This window comes from Anoplophora glabripennis, unplaced genomic scaffold, assembly GCF_000390285.2.
Source record: "Anoplophora glabripennis isolate ALB-LARVAE unplaced genomic scaffold, Agla_2.0 scaffold263, whole genome shotgun sequence".
NCBI lineage: Eukaryota > Metazoa > Arthropoda > Insecta > Coleoptera > Cerambycidae > Anoplophora > Anoplophora glabripennis.
This window is the reverse complement of record NW_019416378.1, coordinates 535,918-563,476: the sequence shown is the minus strand read 5'-3', so window position 1 is coordinate 563,476 and position 27,559 is coordinate 535,918. Positions and strand designations below refer to the sequence as shown.

The 27,559-nt window shown below is 34.7% G+C and overlaps 1 protein-coding gene across 1 annotated transcript in view; it reads right to left on the bottom strand.

Annotated features, from left to right (window-relative positions):
- LOC108908902 (probable G-protein coupled receptor B0563.6) overlaps positions 1–22,214 on the bottom strand; it is a 50,439-nt gene extending 28,225 nt beyond the window's left edge. Inside the window, exons 1-2 of the mRNA XM_018713083.1 lie at positions 22,129–22,214; positions 10,322–11,021 (exon numbers count right to left, since the gene is read on the bottom strand). Coding sequence (XP_018568599.1) covers positions 10,322–11,021; positions 22,129–22,214 — 786 coding nt within the window. The remainder of the gene's footprint in view (positions 1–10,321; positions 11,022–22,128) is intronic.
- Positions 22,215–27,559: the final 5,345 nt, after the last annotated feature.

Genomic DNA, 27,559 nt, shown 5'->3' with positions numbered 1-27,559 from the left:
ACATGTGTTTATAATCATGTATATGTATACCCGGTTGGTAACGGTACATGGTCCAACTGCCTTTACGTGGAGCGACAAGGTAAAGTAAAGAAATCCGCGATAGACAAGGATGGCTATAGTGAAGACGTTTCATATAATTAATCTGAATAGTCACCGCCCGTTTCGTCCGTGTAGATATATGCAATTAAGGTTTTAGACATACACAAGGTAGATAAGTTTAAAACTTGTGTGGGAATATTTACAAATGCTGAACTGGCTACCACTAATACACTTAGACTGTGCTAGATGCCGGGATATAAAGGCATTGATAGAAACAATAAAGCAGATGAACTTGCTAGGAAGGGATTCGAAACAGAGTTCATAGGTCCTTCTGTGACATATCTTCCAGTGTGGTCAGGGGGCTCTTTGCAAATGGTCTGACTCAGAACATAGCAAATACTGGGCTTCAAGACCAGGGCAAAGCATGTGAAGGAAATCGTGGGGTGTTCTTTGAAGAAGAAAACGAATGAGATGCTGAACTTGAATAAAATTCGGGTCAAGAAAGTAACGGGATTTATAACGGGACACTGTCACTTCAGGAAACATACATATATGCAAGGTAACGTTTGTAGACAGTCTGGTCTGCCGAGGCTGAAACTATCTGCATATCCCGAGCGACTGCCCAGTATTTGCACGTAGTAGAATCACGTTCCAGGGAAGACCTTAGCTGAAACCCAAGGAGTTGAGGGAAGTGTCCTCAAGGAAGCTTTTGGACTTTGTAATCGGACTGAGTAGTGGGACGCACAATAGACCTAAAAAGCCGCGGTGTTATGGAACGCACCTTACCAATATTATACTGTCTTCAAATAAAAAAGAATGTTGACTCATATAAAAATTGTACTCACATAAATTTTATAAGGAAACCGACACAAGACACATTTTTCGAGAAAATTATATAATATAAGAGATATTTTGGTAATAGTCACTTTTAATTTTATCGAACACTAATTTCACCAGGCTTAGTTATTTTTGACTAATCTTGTATATTTGAATTGCATCAGATAAAATTTTTATGTAAGAATTTCGGTCATATTTTTCTAAATTCATGCTCAATTGTTTTCTGCATTGTGTACCATTCCAATATCTCATCAACTGAGGAATAAATTGCCATAAAATTAGATTTAAGGATCTGACAGTTCCTAATTAAAAAGTTGTTATTTTAAAGACATGATGCATGGTAAAAAATATGTTTAACCAAAGAAAAACCCCAATTAATTGCAGTAATATTACAAATTATAATTACATTTAACAAGGAAAATAAGTAATTATTTTCAATAAATTTTGGTATAGTTAAAATACTTTTATGAACGACACCAGGTCGTAAATGAAAGTATAATTCACCTAACCATTAATTATATCAGATTCATTAACGGAGGTACTCATTAAATACATATAAAAAATGTAGCATTAACAGGTGTGATGGGCACGTTTTGTGCCAGCAAAATTGAAAGTCCGTAGTATGGTTTCAGGATCAATATTGCTATTAAAAACGGTAAAGTAAAAGCATAGCAGGTCGACTGACTTGAATGTATCAGGAAGTCATGCGAAAATTGTCTCCTCTCACTCCTCCATTATTTTGTACTTAGTCTTTGAAATAACAAGAATAATATAAATAAGAGTTATAGTTTTTTAATAATACATATTATTATTAAAAACTGCCGAAGCCAGTTAGTCTGGTTAACATACTAGCGGTTGACCAGTTCGGCGGTCCAAATGCTTATTTTTTTAACCTGAAAACATTTTTTTTCTAAAATAAATGTTATTATAATTTCTTCAAAATTAATTTTAAATAGTAGTCGCTTTGGAATTTTTGTTCATATACAGGATGTTTCGCATAAGAACCGACACAGAACAGTGGTGATTTAACGCAACTTAGCTTTATGCTAAGCTGCACCCCTGTGAATTTATAGGTCTTGAAAGCGGGGTTTCAAATTTCGAAAAAAAAATAGCTTAGAAAAACCAAATTTGGTACGAGTGTAGCAATAGCATTAATCGACAGTAAATAGTTCAACTGAAGCATTTTAAAGGATTGATAAGGGATGATGCACCATTAAAATGTGACAAAATTTTTGAACCTGTTGACGGACTTAAAAAAATTATTACTTTATTTTATGGGGAATTTGATTCTAAAACTTTTCTTACCCTTGTTAGTTTTCAAAAAACTTTGTCGTTTTCAGCAAAAACACAAATAACTAGAATAACTAGTAATGCTTAAGTAGTTGCTATTTAAAATTATCGAAAATTCAAAAGTTGGCTCTGAATTTAAACGTCAAATTTGACTTGACGTTAGAATTGCTCAGAATTGAACAGTTTTTCACAAGGATCATTTTCTAAAGAATTACAATCATTTACGAATATGTGCGTTACATAACGTTAGATTTGGAAGTTATTAAAACTGATTGTTTTTATAAGACAATGGTTATTTATTTCGAAGTATCTACCATAAGTCAGGTTAAGTAAAACCAGCTTCATGTTGTATATTTAATTAAGGAAACGTTTTACCTCTGTAAATGTTTCTCATTTAAATTAATATTCATGAGATTAAAGAAAGTTGGGCATTTTTTCCTTAAAGTACTCAATAAATGCCAGAATAAACTTAAACTAAGTTCAAATGTATTCACACATATAACCTAAAATCCTTTGGAACAGTATGAAATTATTTTTTAATAATTTTTATTCGTCTTATGAAAAAATTGTTCACTCTTTCAGAAAACAATACACCGAGGAAATTATTTTTTAATGTTAAGATAGCATATAATTGGGCATCTATAAGCATATTACGATTTTGAACTGACAATGAGTGAAATTTCGTTACTTAATTAAATGTTTCATTAATGAAAGAAAATTTAAAATTAAGGAGTGCTTTTACAGGGGGTTCCAGCCAACATTTAACTAAGCGTCTTTAAAAATTATAACTTAAAATCGAGATTTTCGTAAAAAAAATATTGGTAGAAAGTTATTGCATTTGACGAGTTTCTGTGACACCCTGTATACAGAGCGTGTCACTTAATATTCCCAATGACGCACAGTGGGGCAGAATCCCAAAAAGCTGGCCAAAAGTCAAAAAATATAGTTTCTCATTCGGTAATTTTTACTGTTGGATTGGCTAGAGTAATATCCCAAGTCTCAGAATCCATTACTATTAGGGTCAAATTCCCTATACCTGTTTTTTAAATCATTACAAAGGCGACCGCTGCTCGAGCAACACCTGGCTCGCGGGTAGGAACAGAAGTACGAGTAATAGTTGTGTTTAAGTGGTTATAAAATTTCGTAGAATTCATCGATTTATCTCTAACAAAATGGAATCAACTCATAACGTAGATTATGGATATGTAGGTTAAAATACTCAATATTTTTACAAAAAATAGTAATTGGCTACCAAACTTATGTGAATTTTATGTTATAAAATGAAATAATAATTTAATTTTGAAGAAAAAAGTTTAATAATTCTGCAGAATTCTGTCATTTAACTTATTGGACAAAAAAGACAAAACAATTATTATCTGTAAACTAAAAAAAAAATCGGCTGACAATAAGTGCCTAACAAATTTTTGTACAGATTTTTGTAAAATGTAGAATAAAATGAATTTCGCATTCTCNAGTCTCGCGAAAAGTGAATCTTCTGACACTGGTCTGTATTTTGTTTGATTAAAATGTGAAAATAAATGTCAAACTAAGTAAAAATATACAGTGTGTCCCCGGGTACCGCACTCTTGTAAACTTTTTTATTGTTAATTTTTCGAGAAAAAGTTATTTCTGATAAAAAGTTTTGCTTATCTGGGGAAGCCATGGGCAGTAATCAAATATGTAATAACACATACAGGGCGTCCAAAAAATTCAAATTATGAAATTTTCCCTAAGTGCCTTTAATTTTTGTGTTCGTTAAAAGCTGTATTTAAAAAAGTTGTTCGAGAATTCAAGGAATGCTTTGTCAGAAAAGAACAATAATAACATTTTGCAAATAAATAGACGCCCCAATTTTTAACTATCTTCCATACCTTTTTATCATAGATTTAATAGTATATGGATGGAGTCTAAGCTCACTTTTTGCGCATTTGAGCTGTTCCAACATGACCAGCGAAAACGGCAGCGATTTGGCCCAAGTTACGTGACTTAGGATAAAATCGCGTTACATTAATTTAAAAAGCAACTCTATTTCTGATTAGGAAATGATTTCTTTTTTAAAGTAACAATAAAAAATACTGTTAAATTTATGTGTAAAATTCGTAAAAACACTTAATACCACGTAAATCACCCGTGATAAGTCTGAAAAGTCACGTGACTCTAGACTAGTTTCATTCCACTTTACATGTTGTCCCCTGCCCCCTCTCTCTACATTCCATCCACAGTTCCATCCATTATTAGACCTATGATTTCTATTAACTGCCCACCGAATAATTTTTATTAATACGCTAATTTTATCTAATAACGCTAATTTTATCTAATAACGCTAACCCTGAAATTTATCTTGTGAAATGTTATGGAGTTGGTAATATTTCATTTAGATATGCAATACAAATTTTTAATGAAAAGTATCCACATGTAACTGTAACCCGTAGAACAGTTCGCTAGCTAATTATAAAATTCGATACCACTGGTGATGTAATGAATATTAAAGAGATAAAAGAAGAATACAATGATAACAATGCTGCTGTTGTTGTAGTTATGGACTCTATACAAGATAATCGAAAGAAGCAACTCAAGAAAAGGTCAGAAAACATAGGTATTAGCAGATATCATATTCAAAGAATTTTTGTACACAACAGAATCTATCAATTCAAACTAGTGTTTAATCATAAATTACCTGATAGAGATGATGGTCGTCGTATAGACTTTTGTTTAACAATGGGCGATAAACTGAATGAAAACAGATTCTTTTATCACAATATTTTATTTACTGATGAAGCAACATTCACAATTAATGGCGTGGTTTCCTCTCAAAATTGTAAATAACTGGGTTAAAGATAATCCGAATTTTTGATTTGATAACTAATAGTCAAAAATTTAGAAAAGTAAATGTCTGGTGTCGCATGTATCATAAAATAATTAGTCCTTACTTTTTGGAGGAAAATCTTAATCAAAATTTGTATTTGGAAATTCTCAATAATTTCGTTTTGGCAGAACTAGATAGCGAAAATTTAGAGTTGAGAAGAAAACTAATATTTCAACAAGACAGATGCACATTCCACACTTCTAGTGAGAAACTGGTTTGACGTTTACTTCCAGAACAAGTGGATCGGACGCTATGGACCAATACTTTGGCCTGCACGGGCAACCAACTTGTCCTCATTAGATTATTTCTTATGGGAATACCTAAAGTAAAAAGTGCATTCAAACGATTTTGACGATAACATTGATTTACTTAAGCAAAAAACTCAGGAAGCTTTTACCACCATAAACGAAGAAATGATCTCGTCTGTGTATAGGAATTTGGAAAAATATGAGAAAAATATGTATTACTTGGAGGTTTACAAGTTGAATAGTACTTGCTTCGTTGTTGTTGTTAATTCCACTTCTAATTTGTTATTTCTTTCTTGATTACTGCCCGTGACTTACCAAGATAAGCAAAATTTTCTATCAAAAATAAATTTTTCTCAAAAAATCAACAATAAAAAAAGTTTACAAGAGGGCAGTACCCCATCCGCGGACACACTGTATTAATCAAAAGTTTTACTTTTACTTATTTTGTGAAACAGGTTCTCCCTTAATCCTAAATCACTAAGATAAGTTGTACTGTTACAGCAGGGGGGTGGACTGTCTAGCTCCGGTCTTAATTCACGTCTTCAGAGCCAGCATTGCACTTGGTTATATACCGCTGGCATGGAGATCGACGAACGTGGCGTTTATTCCTAAACCAGGGCGTCCATCGTATGCCCAGGCAAAGGCATATCGCCCGATAAGTTTAACATCTTTCCTCCTNAACAAGAACAAATAAATGATAAAACTTTCTGTATTTGATTTTTAATTAAATCATCAACCTTACTACTAATGATAGATCCATATATAAATAATACTTCTAGTTCTGCATGAACGGTCATCAACCTCCACCGCGCAGACGTCAGCCGATGTGACGTAGCCGGCTGAAAGCTATGCCGATCCTGCTCCAGTCGCCATCTTGAATTGTGGAGCAGAATCGGCACAGCTATTCTACTTGTACCCTTAGGAATTAGAAATATCAGATGTGATTTATGCATGATGGTGAACCGCCCCATTTTAGCAATTTAATTCGTCAGCACATATCAAATACTATTTGGTTATCAGTGAGTAGGTCGAGGTGAGTCTATTTTATGGCTACCGAGGTCTCCCGACATAACTTCATTGGACTTATTTTTTTCAAAAGTTAAAGCCGAAAAGGTAAATAGCTGGGTACCCCTTTGGAGCTCTGTATCTCCTTTACGGGGCACTTGAGGATTTTTTTATGACAAACTAGGGTTATTTTGACCTCCCCTATACATCCCCGAGAGTATGCCATATACTTACCAGACACCCTGTACGTCTATTTTCTATGCCTGTTATTTTTAAATAATTCTGTTAAGATAAATATCATTTTCCATCTCAAATTTATCCGCATTCTGCCAACCAGTTATTGAATTTGATTAATTTTACTAGAGAATACTTAATCTCTTAATTTAAAAAATCTTGGAAAATCGTAGCAGTAAGCAGTGAAACAAGAAGTTTATAATTAATTAAATTTGCATGCTGACAGGAAATTACCTGTCCATGTCTAATTTAAATAATTTAATTATCCCTTTACAAAGACAAGCCTTTGTATGCCTAACAAGATTGTTACAGATAAAGAAATGGGAGAATAGCAATTAAACCTAATGAACACGAGAATTCAAAACAACAATATTCAAACGAGATTATATTAACGACGTGAAACTTTAGTTCTAACTTATTTAGTTATTATTTTTAATTAGTATACAGGGTGTTTCTCATTTGATGTGCATCACCGATTTTTGTTTTTAGCGTTTATTTCAGAGAACTTTTAATGTAATGTGTGATAGAATAGTTTAAATGGCTAGGTGGATTTCACAGGGTCTAACGACACTTAGAGTGTACGATAATTTAATAAACATAGAAATCTAAATAAAAAATTTAGATAAATTTTGAACGGATTCATTGAAGATGAATTTTTCGAGACAAAAGGTCTGAATCTGGTTCGAGCTGAGGCAGTACAGTATTGGGGGTCATAAGGGCTTGCAAAAAATGTAATAAAATTTCCATGATCGTATTTAAAAACATGAAGTTGATGATGGTCCTGGAGAGACGAAACGTTACATATAAAAATTGATTATGCCATTCGACAGAGGGCAAAAAGTTTTCAATATCACCTCAAACAAGACTGAAATGAAACAAAAAGGATTTCCAAAATTTCGTTTTTTTTCAAATATTTCGAAAACTAATAATGTTAGCCTTGATTTTTTAGAGGCATAATGTTGGCCCCCTGATTATGCAACTTTGCCCCTATTTAAGCTACTTTGTATCTCTTACAGTTTCCGAGATCCCTGTAGTGAGAAGCAAATTTGCAACAATCTGTATTTTTTAAAATACTGGTAATTACGTCCGCTTTCTTAAGTATGTCACTGCGACAACTCTGATATTTTAAGATCTCAACTTGCGATATTTTAAATATTCTTATAAACTACAATCAGAAATGTTTCCCATAAACGATATGCTACAAAATATGAACAATATTTAGCGAATATAAAAAATGTAAGGTATAAATTTGAAAACCAGTTAATTAATAATAATTAATAATGTTAGTTTAGGTTTTGTGGGTTTAGATTTTATTGGTTTAAATTTTATGGGTCTGGGTTTTGTGGGTTTAGTTTTATGAATTTAGATTTATTAGGTTAGGTTTTTAGGCTTATGGTTTCAAGAATTTGTGATTGTTGAAGGGGTTACAATACTCTTTTAGTGTGACGTCACATATTTAGGCAACTCGTAACAAATTGTCATAGTTGAAAATAGATGAAATTGTACAGATCGTATCTGACCCTTGTTTACTATTTGCATATACAGGGTGTTAGTAAATAAGTGCGACAAATTTCAGGGAGTGATTCTACATGAGAAAATAATGGCAGTTTGCTTATAAACGTATGTCCGCAAATGATTCGTTTTCCGAGATATGGGTGTCAAAGTTTTTCTGAAAAACTGACGATTTAATTTATTGCTCTGAAACAGGTCGAGATGTGCAAATGAAATTTGGTGGGTTTTAAGAGGTAGTTATTGGGCATTTTTTGACACGCAATTAAGAATTTTATGTTCATCATTGGCGAGCGTACGGGTAATAATATCAATTTTTTTAAAGAAAAAAATGGTACGCCACTGAGATATTACAAATTAAAATTTTTGAATTCCTCGTTCAATTTGTGACAAAAAATCTCTCTTGCCTTTTCTTCGTATGGGACGCCGTTTCGATGCAAAAAAATCAAACATCTTAACGCGTATTTTTTATTTCTTTAATACATTATCAAGAACTATCTAATACAATAATATTAAACCAGAACAGTAACAGAAAATAACACTAATAAAATTTTGAAAAGGCGCAAAGCTACAACAAATGTTCAAAATGACCTCCCTCAGACGTGACACAAGATTCAACTCTTCGCCTCATTGATTGTCGTATTCGCGGAAATATTCACGATATATTTCTTACTGTCTCACAGCCGACTATAATTCGATTTCTCAGGTCATCAACATTTTCAACGGGAGTGGAATAAACTAATGACTTAAGAAATCCCTAAATGCAAAAATCAAGAGGATTTAAATCCGGCGACCGAGCAGGCCAATGTTCCGTACCTCCCCTACCTATCCAACGATTTGGATATACTGTATCTAAGTGATTACGTACGCTAAAATGGGCTGGTGCCACGAGAAAGTGTTATTCTTTTTTCAATATCTCCTCAAATAAAGCTGAAATTAAACAGAAATGGATTTACAATATTTCGGTTTTTTTCAAATATTTCGAAAACTAATCATGTTAGCCTAAATTTTTTAGAGGTGTAATGTTGGTTCCCTGATTACGCAACTTTGCCCCCATTCGTACCTCTTACCGTTTCCGAGATCCCTGTAGTGAGAAGCGAAGTTGTAAACAGCCTGTATAAATTCTATAATTCTTTTAGTTTGTCACTTGGGGTTTGAAACTTCTTAAATGTTTCTAATATTGCCAGAATATCGCGATATATAAGGTCGAAAATCGATCTAGTAAAAATATTGAGAAATTCTTCATGACAATGTATACTATGAGGTTATTTGGCGTATGTGACGTCACTACCAAAAAGGTCTATTGACGTCAAATCGGAACTTGTCTAACAGATTCTTAAAAAAGTAAATTTTTTGGATTATTTTACTATTTTATCTTTTTTGCCTTTCTGTCTAGATTCATACCGTACTTTTTTTATATTCGCTAAATACTACTCATATTTTGTGGTATAAAACATTTCTGATTGCAATTTGTAAGAGTATTTAAGATATCGCAAGTTGAGATCTTAAAATATCGCAATTGTCGCGGTGACATGAGACAGCGGACATAATTACCAGTATTTAAAATATGTATATCCCAATTTGGACAACTTTTACTACGTCACACGGAATTTTGAGCGTTTTCACCCACTGTGCAATGTTACAATCCTTAATCATATCCGCAAATAGACCATTTTTTATTGATTTGAGAGGCATTTTTTCGAAAATGTTTATTGTGGACGCCAACTGACTACAGATACGTTTTTAACGGATCCGGAAACATAACAGTAACAGTCTGATCAAAACAACAGACCAATTATTTTGTTTTGTGTGCCTGTGTTGTTTGACAGTTCCAGATAGCCGTCAGAGTGTTGGAGCATCGAGCGATTCATTTCATTTTTCAAATATGGAAAAAATTATGGCGCAATGGGGTTGTTATGATTAGGCTTAGTGCGGCGAATACAATTTAGAGAAGACGTAAAAAAGAAAGGTATCGACGCGACACCAACTACTACAAGGTTCCATAAATAACTGAACAGTTCAAAACGCTAGTCAGCTGTGAAGGCCACCGACCCTCGCGCCGGCTCTGTTAGACTGTGCACGTACACTAAGCCTAATTATGGCAATTTTCTGATGATTTATGATGAAATTGATGGAGATCTATAGTGGACAAATTTAGTATCAGGAATGCATAACTAAGTTTAATTGTGATTCTTCGTGTACTTCCGATGATCATTTATCTAAAAACTATAATTCCTCGGTAAATACGTACTCCAGTTTGAAATAATTTTAGAGAAAAGTCACCCCTGCTTACCTGATAGGGATATTTCGTTAAGTTATTTTCGGACAGAGTCACGTTGAGTATTACCATGGGAGTTACGCAAACCAAAAATAGAATACTAGTGGACCCCAACAAAAGCACCAACCGCCTTTCTTCGGCAAACTTCCTTGGATCTTCTTCTCCGGAAGTCTTCCTGCTCAGGATCATCTTCCTGCGCTTTTCGCAAGACCGCCTGTACACTATCAGAATCCTTAAGTTCAACGCCGCCAGAAGTATCACGGGCACCACCTTGAAGATAAACTCCAACACCACTTTGTATATGCTGTAAAGCGGGTGGTCCACATAGTCGGTATCTTCCATCCTCTGATATATCACCATCCCCGCCGGCAAGAGCCTACATGTCTTGATTTGGCTGCGGAATATAATGGGAATGTACAGCACGAAAGTGCAGGTGGGAATGAGGGCAACTGCCCTGCGGGGGGATCCTAGTATCGGTCTGGCGTGTCCCGGATGGCAGACGCTCACGTAGCGTTCAAGCGTGAGCGCCAGCAGCATCATGACTCCTATTCCTAAACAGCCGTTTCCCAGGAATAGTTCCAAATGGGCGAAGTAAAACGCAGGCAGTGGATGCTCCCAATGGCCGTGCTCCCGATGTACCAGCACTCTCCACGCGAAAGGTAGGGCGAATATAATTGCCAGAAGAGCTGCTGCGGAATAACCTGGAATGAAATTTCTGAATTAGCGAGTGTAGCAGATGACTGGTAGATATACAGGGTGATTCAGTCATAATGTCATTAATTTTAACCACGTATTCGGAAGGCTTAATAAAGACAGAAAATCGGAAAAAATTTTTTACTCGACTTTTAAAAATGAAGGAAATCAACACATAACTCCCGCTAAGAGGGCGGCCCTACCAGATGCCCGGATGCTCGGCAAATTTTGGAACATAATGTCACAAACAAATCGTCAGCTGAAGCGAACAGCGTTGCCAAGTTCACATCATAATCTGTGGTTCACATTTACTTAATACGCTTTAGTATACGGATACATATGTACGAAACCAATAAAATGCAAGTAAATAAAGGATCATGGTGCATTTTATTATACATAATTTTAATAATTGTATAAACTTGGTGCAATATGTTTTAACAAGCCTGACTTCTCGAAGTCAACTTTCGTTAAAAGAAAATAAATAAAGCAGAGGAAGTTACCTGTTTGTAGGTACACCGTATTTTACCAAATAAAAAAAGTCGGCACACTAAATACCCGAATATACAAATATACTACTCACGGTTACAAAACCATTAAGAATTTAAAGCGTTTATTCAAATCTACCACCTTCAATATCTTCCGCATTTTTCCCGCAAAGGAGTGAACATCACATCATAAAGATGGAGAGGGGATGTGGATTGGAAAGACACAGACACACGAAACCGTTAGTTTAGCCTATTTCCAATTGTTTAAAATGTCGGTCGTGATGGCTACGAATGCCGAATATGTGGATATGGTGATTTTATACGGAGAGTGTGTACAGAATGCAAATGCCGCTGCAATTGAATATCGCAGGCGTTTCCCTGATCGACAGATCTTCCCAAGCCCGTGGACAATTGTACAAGTCTGGCGGATATTGCGCGAGAATTCACTCAACCCGTACCATTTTCAAAAAGTTCAAGCTTTAGAACCAGCTGATTTCCGCAATCGTCTTGAATTTTGCAATTAGTTCCTAAATCGAATTGCAGCAGGACCCAACTTTATTAACAGAGTGCTCTAGACGGATGAATGCTGTTTTACTCGAGCTGGCATTTTAAACATGTAAAGAACATATTACTTTCTCAAAAACAATAAGTAGGTAGGTACCTACCTAGATTACACCAAAGTTTACATTTACACTAAAGTTTACATTTATTATGTAAACTTTGATTATACGCAACTGCATATTGAATAATAAATTGAAATACTAAAACTGTATTATTTAACATAATAAATTATAAAACGTGAAAACGTTAATAATATTAAAAATGATAAATTGTAATAACCGTACATTCGAAAACAATCATCCCTATTCATTACATTCAATTTGACAACACGATTTTCCTTTGATAAAAGACCGACAACTTTTTGCTCTATTTTGCATGGAATACGATCCTACTACAGTTCGTATTAGTCTAGGAGCCAGATAGGGTTCCGTGTACTAGCTATAAAAATAAACTTTTTACAGCCATTTAAACATTTAATTTGTTGATAACAATTAAACTGACCACTTTCAGGCTTTGCGACCAGGTTTTTTGGATTCAGGAGGTCAAAATAGTTAAGAATAAGTTGTTTGCAGCCGTGGCACTCTGAACGGAACCCTATCTGGCTTTTAGACTGTAGAACACGTGCAAATTAGAAGGTTAGTGACCTAGAAACAGGTTAGCCTAGGTCGGAAACACGTACCGGTTGTTTATTTGTCTCCGTCCGATTGTTTCTTATCTTCTATTACTTACAGTCAATATTTAAATACTACATACATTTCACCCTCTCTTTATAATATGTCTAGTGAGTGTTGGTTTTTATGTTATTATTTATGTAATGAAATTGAAATGGTTATGAAATGAAATTTAAATTATCTGAACTCTTGGAGTTTTGTAACTTCAATATTAAATTTTATTTAAAGTGAAACAGAGCTAATTTCTTTGCAGCCATAATAGTCACATTTGGTCAGATGAAAATCCGCACACTACTCGTCGGTTTATTTTTCAGAGGAGATTCGGTGTCATTATATGGGCAGGAGTATATGGCGATCGTTTAATTGGGCCGCATTGCTGTAAGCCCGAAGGCTTACAGTAAATTAAAAAATTAACATTATGATAAAAAAACTGATTTTTGGCAAGGCATGCTCAGATCTCCTCGAGGTTCTTGCTGGACAACATAACAATTTAATATGTTGACTGCATAATTATAAAAAATTTATAGCATTTTAAATAATTATTGGCTGACGTGAGCAAACCGATGGAATCCTACCTGTACTGCTACAGCAGGGGGTGGACTGTCTAGCTCCGGTCTTAATTCACGTCTTCAGAGCCAGCATTGCACTTGGTTATATACCGCTGGCATGGAGATCGACGAACGCGGCGTTTATTCCTAAACCAGGGCGTCCATCGTATGCCCAGGCAAAGGCATATCGCCCGATAAGTTTAACATCTTTCCTCCTGAAAACGTTGGAGAGAATAGTTGACAGGCATATAAGGGACGGGGTATTGAGGGCAAATCCTCTGCACAGGTACCAATACGCCTATCAGGCAGGCAGATCAGTCGACACAGCCCTTCATAGCCTAGTCTCTAGGATAGAGAGGGCAATGGACGACAAAGATCTAGCTTTGGCAGCTTTTTTAGATATTGAAGGGGCATTTGACAATACACCTTTCGAATCTATTAATTCGGCAGTTCGCAACAGGGGCCTTGAAGACACTTTGTGTCGTTGGATAGATACCATGTTGAGAAACCGGACAGTAACAGCTACCCTTTCGGGAGAGACATCCAGGTGTAAGGTAGGCCGGGGCTGCCCCCAGGGAGGCGTACTGTCTCCCTTGTTATGGGGATTAGTGGTGGACGGCGCACTGGAGGGCCTTAATCGAAAGGGGTTTTATACACAAGGCTATGCGGATGACTTGGTCGTTCTCATAGTCGGGAAACATAATATTATCGTTTCAGAACTCATGAAAGAGGCTTTGAAATGGATAGATGACTGGTGTAAGGGGCAGGCACTGTCAGTAAACCCTGACAAAACGGTCGTAGTACCCTTCACTAGGAGAAGAAATTTAACTGGACTCTCTGAACCTATAATAGGGGAGAGGGGCATTACATTTTCCAGGGAAGTAAAATATCTAGGAGTGATACTGGATAATAAGCTTACCTGGAATGCGCACTTGGAAAAAGTGGTGAGTAAGGCGAAGCAGACACTGTGTGTATGCCGCCGCCTTATTGGGAAAACCTGGGGACTGAAACCAAAGATGTCACACTGGTTGTATACGTCGATAGTAAGACCCAGGATTCTTTACGGCGCGGTGGTATGGTGGCAGAAAACACAACAGACCACAGCGAAGGAAAAACTGAATAGAATTCAGAGATTGGCCTGTTTAGGTATAACGGGGGCGATGGCATCGACCCCGACAGCTGCACTAGAAGTCATGCTAAATCTGCCACCGCTGCATATAGTGGTGGAGAGAGAAGCGCGGCTAGCAGCATATCGACTCAGGAATAATAATGACTGGAGGGGTGGTTCCCACTCCAGGATCAAAGATACATCTATGTCGGAACCAATTCTTGGGATGGTATCCGACAAGATGGTTCCAAAGTTTCACTTCCACAAGCCATTTGAGACTCGAATAGAGGATCAAAGCGAGTGGGAGGAAAGGTTTAATACCCTGGAAAGGTGGAGCCTAGTATGGTTTACAGATGGCTCCAAAATGACCAGAGGGACGGGTGCAGGAATATATGGACTCAGACCCAGATGGAGTGCAAGCTACAGTCTGGGGGAGTTCCCTACTGTATTCCAAGCAGAAATCTTCGCAATAATGGCGTGTCTGGCAGAGAATGTACGTAGAGGTTATAGACGTAAACTCATATATATATTCTCTGATAGTCAAGCTGCAATTAAAGCTTTAGCCGCACACAAGGTAAGTTCAAAACTGGTGTGGGACTGTTTACAAATGCTAACTGAACTGGCCACCAACAATACAGTCAGACTGTGTTGGGTGCCAGGGCACAAAGGCATTTGTGGAAATGAGAAAGCGGATGAACTTGCGAGGAAGGGATCCGAAACAGTGTTCATTGGCCCGGAGCCCTTCTGTGGCACATCTCCCAGTGTGGTCAGGCGGGCTATGGGCAAATGGACAGAGACAGAACATAGGAAATACTGGACTTCAAGGCCAGGACATAGCCATTCCAAGGAGCTTATGGAGTATCCTTCGAATGGAAGAGCGATTGAGTTACTGAGCTTGAATAGAATCCGGCTCAGGAGAGTGACAGGACTCATAACGGGACACTGTCACTTTAAGAAACATCTACATAGACTAAAGCTTGTAGACAGTCCGGTCTGCCGAGGATGTGAATCGGCGGATGAAACTTCTCTGCATATCCTGGGCGAGTGCCCGGGATTTGCACGTAGCAGAATGGCGCTCCTTGGGAGACCCTATTTGGAACCCAAGGAGCTGAGAGAAGTGTCAGCAAGGAAGCTTTTGGACTTTGTAAAAAGGACAAATCTACTTGCTGAATAGGACTAGTAGTGGGACGCACAATAGGCCTAATTAGGCCGCAGTGCTATGGGACTTTTAAAGGACCAACCACTAGATGAAGAAGAAGAAGAAGAAGAGCAAACCGTTTACTTCATGTCTTTATATGAACGAAAATATATCAATATGGCAACATTCCATCTAGGGCGCCTTGTTCATATCGTAGCCGGCTGAGGTCAGTCGGCTAGTAACAGCCTGAAAAGGGGGTTAAGTAATGATTTGAAAATATTTTTTTCAGCTTAAATATGCATTTAATTTTTTTTAATCACGCCGTCGTATTATCCTCATTTTTCTCTATCTGCTCTTAAATTTAGTGACATTATGACTGAATCACCCTGTATTTGTAATTAAATTTTCGATGATAAAGTTAATTTGATGCAGAGTTAATAATGTTTTTGTAATTTCGTTTATAAGATCAACTTCTTAATTTTTGTGACAAGCAGTTATTTATTTAAGTTTTAAATATTAAATTTTCTCTTCAATATGGCTAAACATCCGATATTTTCCTTATGATGGTGAAAGTTACGAATAAATAAATAAAATATAGGAAGGTATTTATTTGTGCGTAATGAACATGTTATCGCGTATGTTTTAATAGTTTTTGATTCCAACATATACATTCGCCAGTTTGAGAAAAACGTTATAGGGGAGATAAAAGATGTTAAACGGGCGCCAACCTACAAATAAATGAAGCTAAAATAACCCCCTAACGGTTTCCTCATCTTGTAGGAAGGGATGTGAAGTAAAATGAAATGTACATGTAAAATTCCCCAATATATTTGTAACACGTGTTCGTCCAGGGGTTTATTGGTTGTTCTGCGGAATACGTGGGTATCTACAGGTGGTCCTGGTGTATTGGACTCGAAGGACACAAATCCGGAGATCAAGATCAAGTTTGTCCAAACGCGGGACTCAAAAGTACAGTGACTTTATTAATGTTTAGCTACTCAGTCTTCGCTAATATGAAACTTTACATAAGTCTTTAAATGACTTTAAAAACGAATCTTCATAAACTTTATAGACTTTATATACTCTAAATATGTACTTTATATAAAACTTTTCAAAATTTCTTTGAAACTTTTCATAAAAATTTCCTAAACTCTTTAACTTTCTGAACTTTTTTTTCAAAAAAAAAACGTTTCAAAAACTTTTCTGGTAAGCTCTGGTGAGAGAAAGAGAAGAAACAAAATTCAATTAGCACGTGGTTGCACAGCATTGAAGGTCATACAAAAAAATAAGCAAAATTCAAGTGGTTAACACGGCTGAAATCTACTAGATTGAATTTAAGAGAAAATTAGAAATTTAAATACTGATTAATTACCTTTCTATGTACTTCAGTGTTCACAGGTGATTAAAGTTAGGTAAACTCGGTTTAAATTTAAATCACACACGAGCTAGTTGCTTTACCAGTTACAAAATGAAAGAGAGCTTCAAGTCGCCTCGTCAAGGGTTTTATTAAATTAAATCATATAAAAAACTCAATCGACATGATTGGCCGTTTGAACAAAATAAATCGCAGACTGGGCAACTGCTATCTAATCACCACTGAACAGGTTCTAACACTGACTATAACCTATACTCGGCGGCCGAAATTATAAAGAGTGCCTAATACATAATATAAAAACACTATTACCATAATGCGTATAAAATATAGAATGATTTCTATACGGTTCAATATTATTTATCTTTGTGCCGCTCGCCATGCACATCGGTAGAATCTATAATCGTGTATAGACTGAGTTACACTGAACGTCGATCTATATTTTATCTCTGTCTTTTGCACTTGGTAGGGAATAGGGAAATGCTTTTTTAGTGGGTGTAAACGGACCTGATTTGCCCGACCTGAGAGGGGTCTAATTCCATGGCTATAATAAATTTATAAATTAAAAAAACAACTGGGAAGGTTTAGAATGCTGTAATAATTAAAATGGATCAAAGTGCCTGTTATAGCAAACCGTAAAAAATATTAGATGTTATGTTTTATTATCTTTTTTCATTATTTTCTATATCTTGTTGCCTTTTACACAGACACGCCAATGGATTTTCGTTCCCGGCACGCTTCATCCCCCTTACTAGTCCAAGAGCTAGCGATGAATCACTATCTATAATTTTGGCCATCGAGTATAGGTCCAAACTACAAATTATCTAGTCCACTAATCATGAATGTATGGGTCGATAGGACAGAAACAAATAACCTTCAATATCTGACATCCAAGTAATCTAATTATTGTGCTCCAGATTTGGTTTACAAATAAACAATAATAAAAGGAAATAATAACAATAAAGGTAGTACAGTTAAAATTATACAATTACAGAAATCATTACAATTTGTACATAAAGTTTCTCCATGTTTATAACAGGTAAATAGTAAACATTTATTGCATATAGTTTATTAAATCGGTGTTCTATAACTAATTGTAGGGTGTGACAAAGATTTACATGATGTACCAACAATACAGCAGTATACAGGTGGAAATAAAACTAACTAGTTGTGATAACAAAGTTGAATTTTTATATCAAGATGTCAAGAAGCTGTTTAATAGTTATTCTTAAAATAAATGGTGATATTCACACTGTACAGATAGTGAATGTTACACTGTAATACCAGTAAACAAAACGTAATACAAATAAACGATACGATTCTTTACGATATCTTTAATAAGATTATACGATTTACAATACTATTACTTATACGATTTAGGTACTATACGATACTATAGAATTATACGATTTACTATGCGATTTTACGATTTACTTTTTTTACACGATTTACTTTATAGAATTTGCTATACGATAGTATACGATTTACTTTATACGATACTTTATACTATTTACTTTACTTCATACGATATACGAGGGGGGATCAAAAAATAACCGGAATCGTAATAATACTACGCATCGTGTACTTGTAGTACCAGTTTGCGCCGTCAGATGGCAGTTGTAGAACCTCTCCTGAGTCATTCCGCCAAGCGGCGTCACTCGACAGCGCGTTCAAGCTTGCCATGAAATGAAGGACGCATTCAAAGACGATCCATTTTTTACAACAAATTCATCACAGGCGACGAGTCATGGTGCTATGGGTACGATCCAGAAAGTAAACAACAAAGTCAATGGAAGTCAACTGACTTACCTCTGCCAAAAAAAGCTCGAATGTGAAGACGATGTTGATATGTTTTTTTGACATCAAAGGGATCGTACACTCAGAATTTGTCCCAACAATTCTATTTGGAGGTTATGAAAAGGCTGCGCAGATGTTTGGCGCGAAAACGTCCGGCTTTGTGGAATTTCTGCATCACGACAACACTCTCGCGTACACTGCCCTCAGTGTTCGCCAGTTTTTGACCTCAACGAAGACTACTGACTTGACCTACGCGCTCTAATCACCGGATTTAGCACCCTCGGAATTCTTCCTGTTTCTGAGGATGAAAAGGGACTTGAAAGGGAAGCCTTTTGCCGATGTCGGACACGTAAAACGCAATGTCACGAAGGTGCTAGCAGATATCAAAGAGGATGAATTTAAAAGGTGCTTCCAACATTGGAATGACAAGTGCATTATTGCTAATGGAGAGTACTTTGAAGGAGATTAAGGTTGTATTTTAAAAAACAATAAAGTAAATGCTTTCTACAAAGAACTTCCGGTTATTTTTGGGTCCCCCCTCGTACTTTACTTTATAGGATTTACTTTATAGAATTTATTATACGATACTATACGATTATACGATTTACTATACGATTTAATTTATAAGATTTACTCTAACTTTATAGGATACCTTTAACTTTATGTTACATTTTTATCAGTTGGTTAACTCCTTGTATTTTAATAAAGGCTGAAGAAACTAGGTTTACATTTAATTTTCTGCTAATCCGTCTAAAACTGGTCGTAAGAATGATTTAATTAAATTAAGTTAAAAAGGACTCCTTTCATCGTTTATTATAATGCGTCTACTTGTTAGCTCAGGGCATTAATCTTACAACAAGCTGCTCTGTGTTTGGCGTGGATGTAAATAGTAGGGTGAAAAGAAAAATATTTTCACCATTATCACTGAAATAAAAATTATTTTATTAATACGCTATTTCTGCAAAAAACACGAGTTAATCTGATTCCTTTACTTATTAAGTTCATACATTTTGTTTTGATCATCATTTTATTGATTACGGATGAAAAGTAGCTTTTACTTAGATATACTCAACTTAATGGGCAAAAACTGCACAAAGAAGTAAGTTTTTTACCAATTTAAACGTTTAGATGACCCGGGATTACACAGGTTCTGTCTCTTACGTCAGGGAAGTGTCACGAGTTTTTTTATCATACATTAATCATGGTAGATAGATGACTAGAGCGTTTTCATTGTAGCCAGGTATACGAGCACCATCACCTAATGATATTTTTCCAATAATCTTTAATTTTCTGAAATCGTTTTAGAAATAATCAACGTAAGACTCGTTTTCAGATTACCCTTTAAATTAATATTCACAAAACTTATAGCTCAGTAATAAAAATACTTAATAGGAGACAATGGGTTAGTTTAAAAATTAATGGCAAGAGAATTTGTTTGAGTTGTATTTACAGACCTTCTAAGGCTAATTTAACATACTGCATTAATAGTCTAGATTATGTTTTAACCTCTATTATTCCAGATTTTGATTATATTACACGTGCAGGCGATTTTAATGTAGATTTTTTAAACAAAAGTAGCCACTCTTTCTCCCTAAACATTTTTTGTGAGATACGGTTTTCATAAGCTTGTAACGGATCCTACGCGTGTTACTTCTATTTCTAGTACCTACCTTATTAGACTTAATAGTCACTTCCAGTATGGATGTTTGTTCTAACACTGAAGTAATTAGGATGGATGGTATCTCTGATCACAGATTAGTCACAACTAGTTTGAATATTAAGAAAACACGTCTGCCCATGGTATTTAAAACTTATAGAGATTATTCTAGATTTGATTATGTATTTTTTTTGAGAGACTTGTGTTCTATATCTTGGGATACCATTTATGGTCTGAATAATGTTGATGCAATTGTTTATTTTCTCAGCAGTAGTATTAGTGAAGTTTTTGATATTCATGCTCCTATTACAACTGCTCACTGATAACTTATAATAGCTTATTTAAAGTATAAACGTTCTAAATCTGAATCAGCTTGGGGTGAATATAAGGTCCTTAGAAATTTTGTCAACAGATCTGTGAAAAAAACATTCTTAAATCATAAATTTAAAACTGATCCTAAGAACTTTTGGAAACTTCTTAAAACTCTAAATATTAATTCAAAACCTACATCTAGTTCTGCGAATGTGGCTGGCTCCGATGACTTTCTTAACTTTTTTGCTTCCCCTCTGTCTCACCCTTCGCTGAATACTAGTACTCTTATTTCGGATAGTTATATTAACAAGTCTTATGGTGAATCGGGTAATAAATTTGTATTTACTGATGTGGATAAAATTGACAAAATCATTGATAAACTTAGATCTTCTGCTAAGAGCTGTGATGGTATCGATTTAAAAATGATATCCCTTGTAACTCCATATTTAAGCAATCATATTAATTTTCTTATAAACAAATGCCTCGTGGCTAGAGTTTTTCCTTCTGCGTGGAAAGATGCTAACATTATACCTATCGCGAAAATTAATAATGCCACAAATATCTCAAACTTTCGTCCTATTAGTATGCTTCCTACTATATCAAAAATCTTGGAAAAAGTAGTTTCTGAACAAGTCAGCAACTATTGTAATAAAGCCAATATACTGCCTGATACTCAGTCTGGCTTTCGAGCTCTATATAGTACTTGTACTTCTCTGCTTAAAGTTACAGATGATCTTATAAGTAATATCGACAAAAATAAATGTGCCTGTTTTATTCTTCTTGATTTTAGTAAAGCATTCGACACTTTGGATCATACAACACTGTATTAATTTAAAATATTTTTGTTTCAGTGACAATGCTGTAGCTTTCTTTAAAAGTTGTCTGTTGGACAGATGCCAGAGGGCTAATTTGAACGCTGATGTATCCAGATTTAATCTTATCTCTGCTGAAGTTCCTCAGGGTAGTGTTTTGGGTCCTCTTCTCTTTTCTATTTATACTGCTGATTTTTGTAGTTATTGTCGTCCCATCAGTATGCAGATGACGCTCAATTATATTTTTCTTTTTGTCCTTTTGACATCTCTTCAGCTGTGGCCCTGATCAGTACTGATCTAAACTCTATCCCTGAGGTATCTTTGGCTCATAATCTTATTTTAAATGAATGAAATCTTGGGTTGTGGGTAGACAATTCTCTTATATTTGCCAAGCATGTCAACTATCTTACTCAGAAATCTTTTGGCAAGCTGAAAGTCCTTTACATGTATAATTGGCCTGCTTTGATCCTCAGGGATAATGAGTGTCTCCAAAAAGTTCAAAATGCTTGTATCAGGTTTAGTTATGGTCTTCGTAAGTTTGATCATATTTCTCCTAGTTTTAAAAATTCGAAGTGGTCTAACCTCAGTGATCGGATCCAGTTGTCCTTTTTGATTTTTAAGTTAATATTATATCATACACCTGAATATTTAACCTCAAAGCTCATTACGAATTTTGATGTGCATCATTTGCCCACGCGTAACCGTTGTAACTTTTGTGTTCCAAAGCATAGGACTGCTCTGTTTCACCGGTCATTTTCTTACATTGCTATAAAAATTATAATTCTTTGCCTAATGATGTCAGGCCCCGCAAGTCTATTCGCAGTTTTAAAAAAAGTCTTAAAGTCTTTATTAGTTAATTATTGTATCAGTTGTATTATTTTTTATTATTACTAGATTTAATTTTTGTCGTAATATGAGTGTGCATTTGGGTGTGTTATATGTTTAAATAATTGATTTTGTTTATCTTTTTGCTATTTTATTTGCTATAGCGTATGTTTGTAAAGCTTCCTTATTTTCCTGGATGGTTATATGGAAGAGCACCGTATGGTGAATATCGCCATCCTTTAAATACTTCTTTGTATAAAAAATGTTTGTGATATAAATAAAGGCATTTTTATTATTATTATTAATGGTTAGATGATTTATGACCCGAAATAGCGTGAGTTTCACCTTGAATTATTTTAGTGATGTATCTCGCGTAAATAGAGACAAACAATGAGTGTAGAAATACGTATAAATGTTTCCGCAGTGTCTGAAATGGATGTTGGGCAACGTAGTGTTTCCAAAATCAGTTATACTATTCTCTAACATCAAAACGAGAGGGTTGGAACATAACAGTAGCCTGAAATTAGGTTAGTAACAGATTTCCCTCTCGGAATTGTATGTGAACATCGTTTAACAGTAGTTAATAGTTTTGTTATACGGTTTGCAGTTCTGTGACGAAGTTTGCCCCTCATTTAGGCGATAAATGTAGTGTTTCCATATTTGATGAAACCATATGCAGGGTGTCACATAAATAAGTGCCAAAATTTTAATCACGAATTTAACTTATCTTATCAAAAGGGCCGGTATTTTGAATACAGGTTAAAACATTTGCTGTTCGTATGTGTTTGTTCACCATTTTTTTTATAGTAGATTCATCAATTTTGTTTGGCATTTCAGACAAAAATAACCACACTTTTTTATTTTTGTCTTCTCTGCCAACGAAATTTTCGTTCACCTCAGACTCTCCCGTTCCTATAAAGATAGGTTCTTTTGTTGAGACATAATTTTTATTTAAAACTCGTTCCGTGACAGATTGATTGGAGACTATTTGAGCCCAAGTAGGTGCGGATTGATCATTATTAGTCCAGTCATTGAAGGTAAAATACGGCGTTACTGTATAATTTAGGTTATACTTACCCTCTACTTCAAAGTTGACCCTGTGCCGGTGGTTGCTTTTAATTTTTTAGGGGTGAAAACGACCCCTATTCGAAAATAATTATAGAATTGCAGATTCGAGCGTGTAATAGGTTGAAATCATCTTTAAATAAGTAATTATGATGAATTGAAAATTGTCAATCACTAAAAACCACCCCCTATGACAGTAATCATCAAAATATAATGTTGAAAAATATTATTCAGTAACTTGGAATAATTTAATAATAGTGTTATAATATATTAAATTAAGATTTCTTTACTGTACTAATTTTTTATTATTTATTTATAAGTTTTTCAACCTTTATAAAAACCACCCCTTGCAAAAAAATCGAACAATTTATTTTCAAACCTTAAAAAAAACCCTCCTGATTAAAATTTGCAATCAAAAATAGGGAAAATAAGAATTTTATTTTTATATGGAATTAAATTTTTTTATTTTTATAACATATTTTTCTGTTATTACAAATAACATATGAATAATCAAAAATCCTCTTCACTCTCGTCTTCCTTTTCTATTATATTCCTAAAATTCTTATTCTTATTCTTAAAATATAGCCTTAATGTGTATTCATCAATGCTTCAATATACGTATTCTAATATCTGCAAAAATATGTGATTGGTTTTTTAACGATAACTGTTTTATTTTTTATGCTATCAAGTCCTTCAAAAAAACCATTTTGTAGGTTTTTTTCAAGGTCTCTAAGACCAAATAAGTTAAATTTTCTTTCAGCCTTTATTTTTGTAAGGGTTTGAGCTGAAAGGGCTTGAACAAGTTGCTATTTACGAACATATGCATTTTTAAACGTCCATATTTTACTGAATTTTTATCCTACAGAAAAAAAAAACAAAATTTTCAAAAAAGCAAAACTTACAATTTTGTAATCTACAAAATTTTACGTATCATTAATAGTTTTTGAGTTATTTTGAAGAAAAGAAATTTTTCCAATAATACAAAAATTCTCTTTTCACTTCAAGCTCAACTTTTTTCAAAACTAAGCACTTTAAACCGGTCAAACTTCTAGAGCATATTACAAGTACATAAATAAAGTAAATTGTAAAGTGGTAACGATTATTTTCAATGGGGGTGGTAATTAAGGGGTGATTTACACGTTTTTTGTCTTCGAATAAAATACGGACCAACTTTATTTTCGTCATAACTCGCTTAGGTTTGATTGTAGGGACTTTCATAAAAAATAAAAATAAAGGTTTTTCAAGCACTTTAAAAAAGGTTCTATGGGTATTACCTGAAAAATGCATTAGTTTTTGGTTATTTCACGTTCAATCTTTCAATTTTACCGTTGGACTAATAAGAACCAACCTTCAACACGCTATTACTCCGCTTGTATTGGGTCTACAGTCACCATAAATACACAATTTTTTTGTTTTTTATAAACTACATTTTTTATAATGATTTTTTTGATAAAATACTTACATTTGAGTTATTCGCGAAAAACCGTTTGAAAGTGTTTTTTTTTTGTTAAAAAAATTATACTTTCACTCGCGAATAAGTCGAAAAGTATTGACTTTTACGAAAAACTTTATAGGACAAAAGTTGCTTAGAATTAGTCAGTATATCCATTCCCTGAGTTATTTTCAATTAAACATTTTTCACCCCCGAGAAGGGCATCCACCCCCAGGGTCAAAGCAACTCCCGGTACAAGGTCATCTTTGAAGTAGAGGGTAAGTAGAACCTAAATCCAAATTTTTATGAAAATCGGTGCTGTTTGGCAAAATTATATGGGAAAATGGTCATTGATTGGACTACATTATTTGGTCGATATTTGGTCGATTATTATTTATAGCTGAACAAATTACTTTGTTCAGGAAATAAAATCCCGGGCCATCCGGTAGAGATACAGAATGAGGAGTCATTCAATTGTTGGGAATTGACAGAGGTAAATGAATATTTATATTACCCTTTTTAGTAGAATTCATATCAATTATTTTTTGTGTTGGTTTTTTATTCAGTTGTTTTTGTAGATTTAATAATTGTTCGTTTTGTTGTAGTAACAAATTATTTTCCCGTAATTCATTTATAAGTTGCTTTAGGTACTTACATATTTTCTTCTTTTAAAATAAATGAGAATTATCAATTCTACTTTCTATACAAATATATTGCTATAGGCTTGTGGCTTCAGACGGTTCCTATATTGCGTGTTGAACATAACTATCGTTTACTATTAGAAAAATTATTTTCCTTTATGTATTCATGAACTTGTTCGATAGTTAGCTTTGCACAATCTCTGACACCAACTGTATGTACACTTTATACATTGAATTTTGTATAATTTATCATCAACTATCTCTTGTCAAGGTTGCCAGTTGTTACCTTTTTAATTCAACTGTTAGAAAGTCAAACTACTGTTAAACTACTGTTAAAAACCAAAACACGGTATGTTCTTATTATTTTTTTAAATTTATCTACTTCATCAGCCGACTAAATAAAAATATGTAATTGCAGAAAAAACCTAATTTATGTTGTTATTTTTTATTATTATCCGCAACCAAATGATCAATAACCCGACACAGTTTAAATTTAAGCAGAATCCGATCCTGATCCGAACGCTTACGAAGGGCAACGGAGGCTAGTCTCCACTGTGCAGGCCGAATGAATTTATCATAACGAAGCCACAGCGAATTGAACCGCGTGGCCCCTTACGTACAAGATATTTAGGGTCTGTATGAAAGCACAGTCTTCGTTGTGTGTTTTTTGGTGGCCCATAAATAGGTACAGACTGACTGAATACATCGTCACTGTTTCATTTTATTATATTTATGTTAATATTCAGATTAACGGTTCACGAGAAGGTGCTTCTGAAGTGTCGTTGTGTAGTTTATAACCTTATTTTAGTGTTTAGTGACGGTACAGTGTATCTTTCTGTTTTCATTTTCAAGTTTCTATGCGATATTATGAAAACGCTTGTTCGTATACAAGAAAGCGTTGATATGGTTAGAACTCAAATTTTTTCAAGAAAAAACGATGCTGCTGCAAGAAAACGATGTCAGATAGATTATTATGAGTACAGCTGTCGTAATTGTCCACGTACCAAACACAAAATAACATCAACATAAAATAAAGTGAACAATGGTTATAAGATTGTCATTGTATCATTGTGAAACACGTAAATTGTTTTACGCATCGTTACCATCGGTCCCACAATCTAGATAGGAACCGTTATAAATCCCATCATCAGGTAAGTTTCTACTGCGGTGATAACATATCTTAATCTGAAGACAACGACCATTCGACATCTACTGATGTAATATTTGCATAACTAAATAATCTACTTCCAGGCTGGTCCGACATGATAACTTCCACTAGGGGTTATATTTATTCCAGGAGGAATGAAACGTTTTATTATTTACTATGTCAAATGGTAGGTTACTTGCAATCGGTATGACCAAACTATTGATGATCCACAGACTATAGTTAATAGTTTTACTGACTTATTCTCACAATCGTATATAAAACCGGGTAAAAGTCATTGTCGAACACCTACATCAAACGCTAATGTACTGCTAAGTATATTAAACTCTTCACAAGATGAAGTCTATATTGGGATAAAACAAATTAAGCCAAATATGGCAGCCGGACCTGATTTAATACCGGCATTTTTTTATAAGGGACTGTGTATCTGCATTTGATGCCCCACTAACAATTATCTTTAATTTATTAATAAAAACTTCTTGTTATCCTGAATGTTGCAAATTATCTAGAGTGTGTCCAGTGTACAAGAAGGGCAGTAAGAATGAATTGGATAATTATAGGCCAATTTCTATTATTTGCAATTTCTCCAAAATATTTGAGATTTTATTACATGGCTTTTTTTTACAGATCCTTGTCTGGGTTGTTGTCGTGGGAGCAACACGGTTTCTTTAAGGGTAGATCAGCTGTTACTAACCTTGTCCAAAAAACTCAGTTTATTTGCAAGACACATGACAAGATGAAACAAGTCGATGTTATCTATACCGACTTCACTAAAGCTTTTGTCAGACTCGACCACGACCTCTTGCTGACTAGATAGGTTGGTGTGTCCGAATCACTTTTGCAACTTTTTGAATCGTATTTACAAAATAGGTACCAGTTTGTTCAGCATTCTGGTTTTAAATCGCACAAGTTTCATCAAATATCTGGTGTGCCTCAAGGATCTATACTCGGACCCTTACTTTTTGTTCTTT